This window comes from Nannobrachium achirus (genome assembly GCF_963921795.1).
Source record: "Nannobrachium achirus genome assembly, chromosome: 15".
In the NCBI taxonomy this organism is placed as follows: Eukaryota; Metazoa; Chordata; class Actinopteri; order Myctophiformes; family Myctophidae; genus Nannobrachium; species Nannobrachium achirus.
Genome location: NC_137822.1, coordinates 53792350 through 53806523, shown reverse-complemented (window position 1 = coordinate 53806523; position 14174 = coordinate 53792350). Strand labels below are relative to the sequence as shown.

Sequence of the window (14174 nt, the reverse complement as noted above, 5' to 3'; positions counted from 1 at the left end):
TCCCCCCTCATTTTGTTGAATTAGATTTGTTTTACTTAACTCTCATATATTAGGAATTATAAGACATAATACTTATAGAAAGTGGAAAAACAGTAAATGTGGAACAACAGTATAAGTCCGTACAACCAATATTCAGCAGACAAAGGGAGCAGATAACATTAAAACAGACAATTAAACAAAATGAGGGGGGAGTGCATTAACAATTTAACAGATTAAAATGACTAGTTTGTGGTTTACAGTCTGGTAAATCAAAAGAATATCTATATTCAAAAGATTTACAATATGGACCGTTATTCGTCTCAGGTACTCAATTACCTCTTCTCCTCATCTCTTTCTCTATTTCTATCCAAGGGCGTCAATTGGGTATGGCAGGGGTATGCAGCTGCCATACCTTGGGTCCAGGGGGGAAAATAAAAGTTACTTTTAAATATAAATCCATGAATGTCTCTATGTCTATCTGTTTTGGTTATTATGTTGTTAAATTACAGTAAAATAACTACAAATGCAAAATTTAACAAAATGGTCACTTTAAAAATGTATTATAATTATATTCTCCACACTTGTATTCTCCCCAACTTGACAAAATGTTATATTCCCAGGTTCCTTAGGTCAGCTACAGGTGCAATTCTTTATTGTTAATTGTGGCACGTTTACTAACATGCCAAGTTTAGCTGCACTTGAACAACCATTCCAGGCTGCCATATCCAGCCCAAGAAACCGTAGAAACGGGGGGGAAAAATAGAATGCACTTCTTAAAATAAATGCTTGTTGCTAAGTTATGGCAACATGACTGGTGTCGCGCTTGCAAGGCACCAGTCATGTTGCCATACCTTAGCTTTTTCTGAACTGACGCCACTGTTTCTATCTAACATCAAAACAATGCTGAATAACTCTCCGTTTCCCTCTCTCTCTCTTCCCCCCTCACTTGCCCTCCATATCCACCTCTCTCTCTCTCTCTCCTTCCCTCTCTCAGCAGTTCTTTGACGTCATCGCGACCAGCGAGCGTCCGCTGTCGGACCAGGAGTGGTACCACGGAGCCATCCCCCGCACCGAGGCCCAGGAGCTGCTCCGCACGCAGGGGGACTTCCTGGTACGGGAGAGTCACGGGAAGCCCGGGGAGTACGTGCTGTCGGTGTACTCCGACGGTCAGAGGCGCCACTTCATCATCCAGTATGCTGACGTGAGTACTTGTACTGCCAGGGGCGTCACAAGGGGTAGGAAAGTGGGACTGAGTTACCAGGGCCCAAGGTTGAGGGGCCCTAGTAACTTTAGCTGTTGAAAAATAGCAGATATACAAGCTCGCAGCGCGGCACCGAGTGCCGCGCTGCGAGCTTGTAGATCTGCTATTTTTGAAAAGTCGTGAAAATGTGCGCAAATCTTAGTTTGAATATATGTATTTTTTAAGTGAACATTTGTAACTCAAATTTTGCTTCTGGGGGGTCCCTGGAACGAAATATTTTGAGATGGGGGGGTCCTTCACATGAAAAAGTTTGAGCATGACTGACATGGAAACATAGGTTTCTTGGCACACATTTTCACGATTTTTCAAAAATAGCAGATCTACAAGCGCACCGAGTGCCGCGCTGCGGGCTTGTATATCTGCTATTTTTCAATAGTTAACATTCATGGGGGGCCCGCAGTGAATCCTTGTACCCAGGGCCCAGAATTTGGTGTGACGCCCCTGTGTACTGCTACTGGTAGTAAAAAACCCTGTACTACAGTTGTTTTCAAACTTGACTCTGGGCACCTTTGTAAATAACGTTTTCATCCATGGCACCCCTGAATTACGCTGTTATTTTTTAGAATCTTATATCATATTACGCTAAGGTAAATATGCACATCTTTCCACCGGCGATACGGTAGGCTATGTCACTGAGAAATATATCCGTTTCCATCTGAACTGACTGAAAATAACGTTATACTTGACGTTTAACCACTTGAACCCCAGCATCCCTATTCTGGGGGGAAGGTTCACCAAAAATAGCCGATCTACAAGCTCACCACGCGTCACAGCGGCTATTTTTGGTGAAGAAAGTTGGGGTAGAAAAATAACTCAAGTACAGTGCAAATTAGGGGTGGGCGATATGGAAAAATACAATATCACGATATTTTCCCAAGCTGTATCACGATACACGATTTTATCACGATTCTTTTTCACATTGGTTTTTATGGTTATTTTTTGACAAGTTACTTGACAAAAACTAGACTCTCTGGGTTCCTTTTGGGAGGTCTAATTTGAACTTTACACATATGTAACTCTGACAGTATACAAATGAAACCAAATGGACCCTTGCGGGTCCATTTGGTTTCATTTGTATACTGTCAGAGTTAAGTGGAGACCTTGACATTTTAAAGTTTGAGAACTACTGATTTAGACCAAAATGCAGGTTTAAATTGAATTCTGCAATGAATCTCTGTATTGACGATTAAACAGGATGTTTTACAAGGCTCCCTCAATTGTATCACGATATATATACGATACTTCTGAGAAGGCATATCGTGGAGACATTGTATCGTCTCAACGATAATTTTCACCATATCGCCCACCCCTAGTGCAAATCAGGTCTGTTTTACTGAAGTGATATTGATGAATTCCAAAACAGAGACTTGCGGAGAGACTCGCCGCGCCCGCCCATCTGCCTACACAAACTGTCCGCGTTAGGTTAGAAGAGTGGGGGAGGGAAGCCAGACGGGGAGGATGATATTTGTCACAGCATGTACTTCTACTGTCTATGGCTTCTGTCAGCAGGTAGTGTTGGACGGGAGGAGTAGGACTAAAGCTCTGTGGCCTCCCGTTAGGGGCTCCTCACTGGCAGGGGAGTCAGTAGCATTGACATAGAAAGGTAGACGCCTCCTCCGGCTCTGGGGCGTTGGTAAAAGAGGACTGGCCTTTTTTTTATTAAGGCAAGCTTCCTGGATTCTGAAGGACTCTTCCTTGTGTGTCACAGAAGGGGAAGGCCAATCAGATGCGGGACTCCCTCTTCCCCAGAGGCACTTGCTTTGGCAATGTAAACGTTTGTCTCCTCATGCCAATAAAGCTCATTTTAATTGAATGTAAGTGTGGCAGAGTGCTTTCCACACTTCTGCACTTCCTGTTTTACCAGTTGCACCAATGAACTGCAGCGGCGGATGAGGTATCTAGCTTTTTATATCTGTGGTCAGTAGGATACAACGGCAGAGACGACACAGAAATGTGTGTTTGGGGGGAGGGGGATACATTGGCTTAACGACTACATTGGGGAGAAAAAGGTGTAACATCTTCACAAAAAAGGTAGTTGTAATAGTAAGTAAGTCTAAAAGTAAAGTCAAGGCTCTCTCTATCTCTTTCTTTGTGTGTGAGACAGAATCAGTATCGGTTTGAAGGCACGGGATTTCCCACAATCCCGCAGTTGATAGAACATCACTACACTTCCAAACATGTCATCACCAAGAAGTCTGGTGTGGTTCTACTCAACCCTGTTGTCAAGGTAACGTATTGCTTTCACACAGACATAACAAAGATAGTCTTTGTTAATTGATTAATTTAATAACTGTTCATGTTTTGTTTGGACAGGACAAGAAGTGGATCTTAAACCACGAGGATGTGATTCTAGGAGAGCTGTTGGGAAAGGTTAGTATTTCTGGTATTACGATTACTGATACTACTCATTGGGAGCTGTTAGGGGATCAGTGTCTTCTTGCTCAAGGACACTTCTACACTAAGCCAGGAGGAGCCGGGGATCAAACTGGGAACCTTCTGCTTCCCAAGCAGCCGTGCTATTTCTTGAGCCACTGCCGCCCGCTAAGGTTTAATAGCCAAAGGGAGAGTGGGTAATCTGGGTATCGCAGCGCATTGTGAGCTTGTAAACCAATAATCTAACCAACCCCAAAGTGAAACTTTTTTTTATTTTTCATATTTCTATGGGTTTAGGACTCGATCCTACAACACTCTGTACCAACAGCACAGGACACACCACAAAAACTGCAGACAATTATCGGCCACAGACACCCAATTACAGATTTTCATCTGATGTCTTTTAGTGTGTCAGAGTTGTCCAAAGTGCGGCCCAGGGGGCCAAATGGCCCAGGGCTTCATTCCTAAATTGTATTAAATTGCCAGCGCCGTCAAGCAAGTATATATTCCCAGAGTATAATTTGTCACGATTGTTTCCTGTTATCTCATTTTGAAAGGGTCAAAGAAAGGCTATTCTATTGTATTTTTTTAGCTTGCAAGTCTGGTTACATTTGGTAACGAGACCTGACCAGGCCTGGAATTTCATCATTTTAGGGGCAAGGCCATTTGGCCTTTGGTGTTGTCCATTCTTTGACATACTGTATGCAAAATGCCAGGGCAGGAGGCAATCAAATAAAACAAGATTTTAGTCCATTGAAAGAATTTGATGAATTTAAGCATTAGGGATGATAACCTATCTGTAGTGAAATAGTATTTACAATCAGATCCATGCTCAGCCCTGCACCAATCAAAGTCACATGATTGGTTTAAAGATGGGGAAGTTAAGATTTCAGAATCTCAACAAAAGACACTGGTGTCTACATGACAAGAAAGAGACACCAGTGTCTACTGTCTACATATTGACAAGAAAGAGACAGAGGAGAAAGTGGTACAGTCAGCTGGGGCATTAAGGCCACTGTGGCCTCAGGTCATGCGATTGGTTTGAGGGGCACAAGGCCAAACTGACAAAAGACCATTGATATTAAATATTGATGATGATAGTTAAATAAAATCTTTTAATTGCGATGCATTTGTATGTGACTTTATTATGGTCTGGCCAGAAGTACATTTTGTCGGGAGATATAATCGACCCTTGGGTGTTTTAATATTTTCTAATGTGGCCCCCTTTGAAACAAGAGTGGACACCCCTGCTTTATGTTCTTAAGTCTTGTCGTCATGTATTTGGAGATTAAACACTACCTGTCTGTCTGTCTGTCTGTCTGTCTGTCTGTCTGTCTGTCTGTCTGTCAGGGTAACTTTGGAGAGGTTTTTAAAGGGACATTACGGGATAAAACCCCAGTCGCCGTCAAAACCTGCAAAGAGGATTTACCCCAAGAGCTGAAAATCAAGTTTCTGTCGGAAGCCAGGCATGTATACTACATATTACTCAGTTCCCAGTAGTTTGAATATTATTTATATCCGAGTGTGTGTGTGTGTGTGTGTGTGTGTGTGTGTGTGTGTGTGTGTGTGTGTGTGTGTGTGTGTGTGTGTGTGTGTGTGTGTGTGTGTGTGTGTGTGTGTGTGTGTGTGTGTGTGTGTGTACAGGTCGCAGTTACTATTAAAACCTCCACCGGCTGTCAGTCAGTCACGTCACACTTTTGCCCTACTCATATCTCTGCCACCGTTGCCCCTATCCATGCCAAACTTTGCACACACACTCCTTGGCTGCCAAACCACAACCTCCACCCCTCAATTCTCACATGGCCATCTTCTAGCGCCACCATGAGGCCGATTCTTGCAAAACACATTTTTGGACACTGCTCCTGCAGATTTTGCCCTAAAATCACGCAAAGCGGTACACAGTATGTCTAGAGTCATGTCATCAACATGCATCTGTCCCATTTGGCGGCACCATCAGGGTGATTTTGCAAAACACATTTTTGGACACTGCTCCTACAGATTTTGGCCTAAAATCACGCAAAGCGACACACAGTATGTCTAGAGTCATGTCATCAACATGGATCTGTCCCATTTCCCATATTCCTTCCTGATTGGCTGGGACTGCCTTCTACAGTTTGTGTATGCGACGTGACGGTTTCTTATCTACCGATTAGGGAGTCTTACTGGTAGTGTGTGTGTGTGTGTGTGTGTGTGTGTGTGGGTGTATTTGATATATTTGGAGCTGTGTGAAGCACAGGCTCCCTATACGTGGCCGTGTGGGTCTGTCTGTCTGTGTGTGTGTGTGTGTGTGTGTGTGTATGTAGCCTGAACTTCCTAAACTTCGGCACGCCACTAGTCCCACAGTTTTGCCACCACACACTCGCGCCATATGTCAAATCGACCGGCTTACTCGGGAATCGTGGGCTATTACTTTTCTAAGAGAAAGGTTCTATAGTTTAATTGATATTAATTTATTAGTGAATTAATTTTCCCCATTGACTTATAATGGGAATTGCAAAAACTCACATTCAATTATTTGTCTCTCGCAAACCATAGGGGCTAGAGTTTCAAGACTTGGAGAGGAGGTTCATAATGATTTCAAGTTCAAAATTATTTTTTCCCTGGATTCCTTGGGTCATGACGCATCTCCCCATATAGGCCACGCCCATTTGCGCCATGATAGATTTTCCGCCATCTTGAATTTTCTCCAAAACACACTTTTTGCTCCTTTTCCTACATATTTTCTTCAAATGTCACAAAAATCGGTACACATGATCCACACACACACACACACACACACACACACACACACACACACACACACACACACACACACACACACACACACACAGCTCCACTTCACACGGGTGTGATTTTTTTATATATATATACTGTATACAGGTATATATATCTATTAAATATTATATATTTGTATTTATATTAATTGTACTGCATTATCGTTCTTATTTTTTTTAAATTATTACCATGAAATAATTACAAATATAATGCTAATAAAATGGTTTTGTTGTAGGATTCTGAAGCAATACGACCATGCAAACATCGTAAAGCTGATAGGAGTGTGCACCCAGAGACAGCCCATATATATTGTGATGGAACTAGTACCAGGTACTGTATTTATTTATTCAGCCATCCATTCATTCCATTATTAGAATGCCATTCCTGTAATGCAGGGGTCTTCAACCTTTTCCTGCCAAGGACCACTTCGTTGAGAGAGAGATGAAGCAGGGACCCCCACAACCCTTTCATAGATTCCATATAGTTTCATCGTTTGACAGTACGATCATCAGTGTATTTTGGATTCATGTCAATGTGTGTTTACAGATATTTAACCACTTGAACAATCAAGTTTATTAAATAAACTTGACCTTTCACTCTGTACTTAGTCTGCTCTTTTTCCCCTCTACTCCAAACCTCTTTGCCGTAAATAGCCGATCTACAAGCTCACAACGCCTCGCGCTGCGAGGCGTTGTGAGCTTGTAGATCTGCTATTTTTGGCTAAAGTTCTCCGAATATGGACACTAGGATTCAAGTGGTTAATATATAAAAAGGAGAAAAAGTTTCTATCACACAAAGATTTGGAGGACCCCCTGTAGTAACTCTGAGGACCCCCTAGGGGTCCCAGACCCCCTGTTGAAGACCCATGCTGTATTGGAATATAACAGTGTCCTAGTGAAGCCTTTATTATCTTATTTGACCATCAATTTGAGCTTGAGTATCTTATTTTACCAAAAATATTGACTTCATTAACTTACTTTTATCATTAATTTTAACTCTATCTTCCACTTTATTTATCATCATTCTTTTAGGGGGCGATTTCTTGTCATTTTTGAGGAAGCGAAAAGAGGAGCTGAAAACCAAACAGCTGGTGAAGTTTGCATTGGATGCTGCTAATGGGATGGCATACCTGGAAAGTAACAATTGTATACACAGGTGAGTACGACGACTGCTGCTGCTGCTACTGACGTTCAGATAGAAGTCTCGTGTTTTTATTATTGACGTGAAGGGGTGCACACTTGATTGACAGATTGGGTATTAGGTGGTGGGCGTGATCACTTGAGCTGGGCGCTGCCATGGTAATAATTAGTCATGGCCGTTCACCTGTGCACGGTAGTGTGGGAATTTGGACAGAGTGGGTGGAGTGTGGGAGCCAATGTTTTCTGATGACCGCAACAAACTTAACATCCACGTTTAGTTTACAATAGTTAATTACTGGAAACTGTTGTATTTTACGTGTGTTGTGGATACATAAAATGGTCAAACGCAAGGATTGGAGTGGACCTGAATTCTTTGTGCGTGCGTGTCATACAATGTTGACGTTCCATGTTTAGCCTTTCACAGCCTCTTTTGAACTATACCTAGAATTACAGATGCAATTACTACTATTACTACTACTACTGTAGTCAAGCCCAGGGACATGCTGGGCCCCTGGGCCCGGGAAAAAGAGTTGGAGAGGCCCTCATTGCGCGCTATAGAGAGAGATCTCTCTCTATAGCTCTGCTGCTACTCAAAGATTTGCCATTTCAGATCATGACAAGTGACAAGCCAGTGGGCCAATTACTGTACATGAGTTATATTTCGTCGTTGTCGGTGGAAACCTTGTATGTCCAAAACCGTTTGTTTTGTATTTATCATTTTAAAAATGATTTAAACTAGTGAAAACAGCCGATCTACAAGCACACAACGCCTCGCACCGCGAGGCGTTGTGTGCTTGTAGATCTGCTGTTTTCACTACTTTTGTGCCACTGCCTTGTATGATGAAGCAGGGCTTTGCTTTGCGAAAAAAGTTATACATTTGAAACTTGGAGATACGAGGTTTCTGCCCGACTGTGACGATTTACTTTGTTGGCCACCCAGCCCCCAAAATGGAACGAAGGCCGACATTTTATTTAATTTTTTTTCCTAATGGCCGGCCTGGCCGGGAATGAACCGGCCGTTCGGGAGTTGTCCCGCTTTTCCCATTGGCCAGCATGTCCCTGGTCAAGCCATGTGAATGGGAACTGAGCACTCTATTGCAGTCCAGCTGTACTACTATGATGATTCAGTGCTAGTATTAGTTGTCATCAGTACCATTAATGGAGTGCCAATCCCTGTGTTTCTACAGAGACCTGGCAGCCAGGAACTGTCTGGTGGGCGATAATAACATGTTAAAGATCAGTGATTTTGGGATGAGTCGTCAGGAAGATGATGGCATCTATTCCTCTTCGGGGCTGAAGCAGATTCCCATCAAATGGACCGCGCCGGAGGCCTTGAATTATGGTAAGTTTCCTGTCTTAGAGAAATTGTAAATGAAATCCAGTCAAATGTAGCCTGTGGGACACTACTGACACTAGTGACTGTATAGACCAGTGGTTCTCAAACTTAATCCAGTGACCCATACAAGTCTGTAACTCTGACAGTGTACATTTGTACACTGTCAGAGTTAAGGGGATACCTTGACATTTGGTAGTTTGAGAAACACTGCTCTAATCGACAACATTTTGACTAGAAAATACTGACATCAAAAGTTTTTATGTCAATATGTTGAAAATAAAAGTAAGTAGCCTGTTTTCTATTCACAGTAACAGTAAAATTTGTACTTAATTTGGTTTAAAGCTACATATACAGAGCAGCACGTTCACATACATTTGTCAATGTTTTATCATTAAACATAACAGTAAAATAAATGTTTCCATTTTCCATGTTCTCTCAAGTACCCCCTGTAGTACCTCCGCGTACCCCTAGGGGTACACGTACCCCCATTGGAGAAACACTGGTATAGACTAACCATAGCTAGAGTTGGTTTACCATTCACTAACATAGCCTCTCACAGCCTTTATGTTTTAATGCTGTTTCACAGTCCGGGGGTTGTTTACATGAGCACAGATTGCATATCGGGGTAGATATACATTTCACTGTCTCTCTTTTTTGTATATTCACTAGAGCTACCTCCACCGTTCCCCTCCCTTGAGAATCCGCTTATTTTCACATTAGGAATGTTTTGTTATTACAGTTAATTTGTTTCTTGTTTATTATTGAGAAACATGCAGGCTCTATTTTGATTGTCTTAAGGACCAGCTCTTATGCCTTAATTTAAAGGCCTGTCCATACTGTCTCCGACCACCGAACCTTTCGTCGGAAAGATCCGGTACAAAATGACGCCTTCCCCTTTCTTTTCTGACATCCCTATTCATGTACAGATCCTGGTATAGCTACGGCAATTCACTCCAGCATTAGCAAAGTTCAGTAAAAGATCATACACATGCAAGATTTTTTGAAAAACCTATGTTTCTATGTCAGCAATCTGGCTAGCCATCGTCAAAGAAAAGGTCCTTTTCACTCAACTGGAGCTCAGTTAGTCTGTTCTTGAGAGACTACTATGTCAGTGGTTCTCAAACTTTTTCATGTGAAGGACCCCCAAAATGATAAGTATTTGGCCACGGACCCCCATCTCAAAATATTTAGTTCCAGGGACCACCCAGAAGCAAACTTTGAGTTACAAACGTTCACTTTGAAAATACATATGTTCAAAGATTTGCAGACATTTTCACAACTTTTTCAAAAATAGCAGATCTACAAGCTCGCAGCGCGGCTGTGAGCTTGTATATCTGCTATTTTTCACTGGTTAAAGCATTCAATAATTCTAGACCTAAATGGGTTAACAACCTGGAACATCATTCTGAAACAGAGCATTAATCATGCCCACTTGTGGTCCAATGTCGTGTGCACTGATCTTCTTACCTCTACTATAACAATTGCTTGTAATAGTACTAATTGTTGATAGGATTGTATTGGCATTTTGAATGAAACAAGTCTAAACATCATACTATGTCACAAAAAGGACGAAATGTCATACTACTATACTATGAATGAAACCTATGTACTTAAGTGATCAATACATTTGTATTGGTCGTTTCCTAGGGAGATACAGTTCAGAAAGTGACGTTTGGAGTTACGGAATCCTTCTGTGGGAGACCTTCAGCCTGGGGGTGTGTCCTTACCCGGGAATGACCAATCAGCAAGCCCGTGAGCAGGTGGAGAAAGGTAGTAATAATAATGAATAACATTATTTACCTCTGGTTTATATAGCGCCTTTCTTAGTAATGAAAGTTACTTTAGATTCTTTGTTACGCTAATGGCACACTTAGGGAACACATACTTATATTAGGGGGGCACGTGGTGCAGCTGGTAGTGCTGTCGCCTCACAGCTAGAAGGGTCGATTGCCGCTGGGGACGCTGTGGGCACATTCTCCTCCGCGTCATCAGTGCCCACACCCTAGGTGTTGTTGGCGAAAGGGCCTTTCTGTATGGAGTTTGCACGTACTCCCTGTGCCTCCTAGGGTAGGTACCCTCATAAAAAACAGGCAGTAATCCTGGTCTCTACACTGCCCTCCCCCTGGCCAGCCGGGGCGCCTGATGGAGGGGAAAGGAACTGGTTGGAATAACGTGTTCCTTCCACGCGCTGCGTCTAACCGGGGAAATCCCCCCTGTCAGGTGAAAAGAAGCGACTTGGACTCCTCATGCATAGAAAGAAGCATGATGTCAGTCCGTTGCTCTCCCCAGGTTGGCAGAGAGGTGATTCCAAATAACGTGGCAGGGAGAGTGTAGCGCCCAGGATTACATTAGACCAGGGTTCCCCAATAGGCGGCCTGCGGGCCATTTGCGGCCCGCGGGGGGCTACTGTCAGGCCCCCACCAACCCCAGTTATAATGGTGCTATAAGAGCAGCAACAACACTAGTATATCGTCGTTGTCAGGTGGAAACCTCGTATCTCCAAATTTTTACGTTCTTTCGCAAAGTAAAGCCCTGCTTCATCATTCAAGGCCGTCTCACAAAAGTAGTGAAAACAGCAGATCTACAAGCACACAACGCCTCGCGGTGCGAGGCGTTGTGTGCTTGTAGATCGGCTGTTTTCACTAGTTTAAATCATTTATAAAATGATAAATGCAAAACGAACGGTTTTGGACAAACAAGATTTTCACCCGACAACGACGATATCTGAACTGTCGCTGGAGTAGCGGGAACGCCACCGTCGTCCCCCGCAATGCTGTGGCCTTCGGCTTGGTACCCTAGACATAATGTGGCCCTTGGGGAAAACTAATTGGGGAACCCTGCATTAGACAATTGACACTGGGTGAAAAAAAATGGTGGAAAAATCATGGAATAAAAGAAAAGGAACACATTATTGCCATTTGCTAGTTGTTTGACTCGTCCCACTGTCACATGGCCCAACCCCCTGTCCTGTTCTTAGGTTACAGGATGTCCTGTCCTCAGCGTTGTCCGGACGACGTCTTCAAGGTGATGACGCGCTGTTGGGATTACAAGCCTGAGAACCGACCCAACTTCTCTGAAATTCAGAAAGACCTGGCTGCTGTTAAGAAGAAATGAACGGACAGCTGGTTTACTGGCTTTGATTTTATGACTGACTGACTGACCGCCCGCAAACTGACTTACTGTTTGACTAGTTAACAAATCAACTGACTTCCTGACCAGCTAAACTGGCTAGCTAAACGTTGGCCCCGACCATTTGCTCAATGTGCCATTAGCGTTGCCAAGGACTACATTCCCAGCCCAAAGAACTACAAGTCAGCCATGTTAAAAGAGGAGTGATAATAGACACTGTTGCCAGGACATTTGCGATTCTATTACGTGTAGGCTGAGTCATCGAACAACAACACTACATTTCCCATCATCCATCAGCGCTTCATCGTCCGGCAGTCACAGTATTACGTGACACTTCCGAACTCAAGTCCGTTTATTGAGAGCCAAATGAGGCTCCTCTGTTCACCGTTGCCGGGTAGAATAGGATACATGCAAGCTCTGCCCCTGGAAAAAAAAAAGTATTTTAGTAATGAAGGGTGTGTATTTATTAACGTTGTAGCGTTCACTACTTTGTAAAGTTGACTGCTTTTAAACACTATTTGGGGGGTGACTTTCCTGTGACGAGGTGCTACTTTGTATTATTGCATGTCTGTCCTACATACCTCCTGTACCAGTACTATCAATAGCCGGGGACCCAGTCACCCAGAATGTGAGATCTGACCTGTGATGCCGTGCCGTACTTTTTATTTCTGTTTTATCTATTAGTTTGGTCTTTAAGGTCCACAGAATGAGAGGCCTGCTCTGCCGGAAACATTGTGGAAAAAGGTTATGACCGTTTGTATATTTACTGTTTTGTGAGGCTGAAATGTAGCCCAAGGAATGTTTTTCATGCCAAACAAAATATGCTTGCAATGGAATCAGAATCATGAAGAACAAAAAGCAGATTCTTCTCTTTAAAAAAAAAATATATATATATTTTTTTCTTTTCCTGTATAGTGAAGTCGATGGGACAGTGAATATACAAATGGCCATAACCTTTTTTCGCGATGTTTCCGGCAGAGCAGGCCTCGCATTCTGTGGACCTTAACGAACAAACTATTAGATAAAACAGAAATAAAAAGTACGGCATGGCATCACAGGTTCAACCCTATTCCTTGAGCTTTCGGGCTTGTGGGTCCCTGACTACAACAGAAACACCATTAGCGCAACACACCAGCTGTACTGCTACTGCAGTAGCTTTCAACAGTAACTTTACTAATACAGTACGCACTATCTACAGTAGTAGTCAATATCACCTGTAAGAGCACCGCAGTAGCACTATCGACAGTAGTACTTTGAACAGCAGCTGTACTAGTCCCGTAATGGCACTATCAACAGTACCTGTACTGCTTTAATACAAGGCACTATCACCAGCAACTGTATTAGTGGCCTACTGCTGTAGTACTATGAACAGTAATTGTAATATTAGGGACCGTGTCCACACAAAGCGTATATATATATTTTTTTCTTTAAAGCTGCCCGCTGCCTGTCTGACATGCATTCTGAGGTAAATAGAACGCTGCTTCCCAGCGCCCAGGAATCACGCTTCACAGTGTCTGGTGTTTTTATGGCGCTTCGAGCAGACAATAGGCTATATGCACAGCAGCCATTTTGAAGAGAAGTTGGGTCTCTTCTCACTTCCTTCAAAGGTGTTACCAATGATTCTAATGAAGGCTCTGTTCCATTTCATGTAGCACAGTGGTTCTCAAATCTTTTATTACAAGGACTCCCATAACTCTGAGAGCATTACGGGTCCATTTGGTTCCATTTGTATGCTCTCAGTTACACACTTTTAAGGGGTAATTTGGGACCCACCGGTATAGCAGTGTTTCCAGTGAGCCAACATACTGTACACAATATCAGCACCCTGACTCTGTTTGACCAGAATGCAACAGAGCCTTCATTAGTATCATTGGTAACACCTGTGAAGAAACCCAATTTCTCTCAAATGTCTGATCCTCCCTGCTGTGTCTGACACGCCGGTTGTTTACGACCCGACGTTGAACAGTTATCACAACGATGAACAGTCCATGTTTACCGTTTGTTTTCGGCTACTGACAGCACAGCAGCGGTTGAGCAGTGTCAATAAACGCTGCATGCTAGCGCTAGACACGGGGCAAAATCTCGATATTCCGAGGACCCGTTGTTTCGAGGTCCCAGGTAGTCCGGTTAGGGTTAGCATTCACCAGCGTCGGCAGGTTAGCATTCACCAGCGTCGGCAGGT

The 14174-nt window shown here is 43.1% G+C and overlaps 1 protein-coding gene across 1 annotated transcript in view; it reads left to right on the top strand.

Moving 5' to 3' along the window:
• fer (fer (fps/fes related) tyrosine kinase) overlaps nt 1-12740 on the top strand; it is a 42602-nt gene extending 29862 nt beyond the window's left edge. The window contains exons 12-20 of the mRNA XM_080742485.1: nt 974-1180; nt 3345-3467; nt 3554-3610; nt 4964-5079; nt 6624-6718; nt 7420-7543; nt 8715-8869; nt 10511-10633; nt 11841-12740. Of these exons, the coding sequence (XP_080598611.1) occupies nt 974-1180; nt 3345-3467; nt 3554-3610; nt 4964-5079; nt 6624-6718; nt 7420-7543; nt 8715-8869; nt 10511-10633; nt 11841-11977 (1137 nt within the window). The 3' untranslated portion in view covers nt 11978-12740. The remainder of the gene's footprint in view (nt 1-973; nt 1181-3344; nt 3468-3553; nt 3611-4963; nt 5080-6623; nt 6719-7419; nt 7544-8714; nt 8870-10510; nt 10634-11840) is intronic.
• The last annotated feature ends 1434 nt before the right edge of the window (nt 12741-14174 follow it).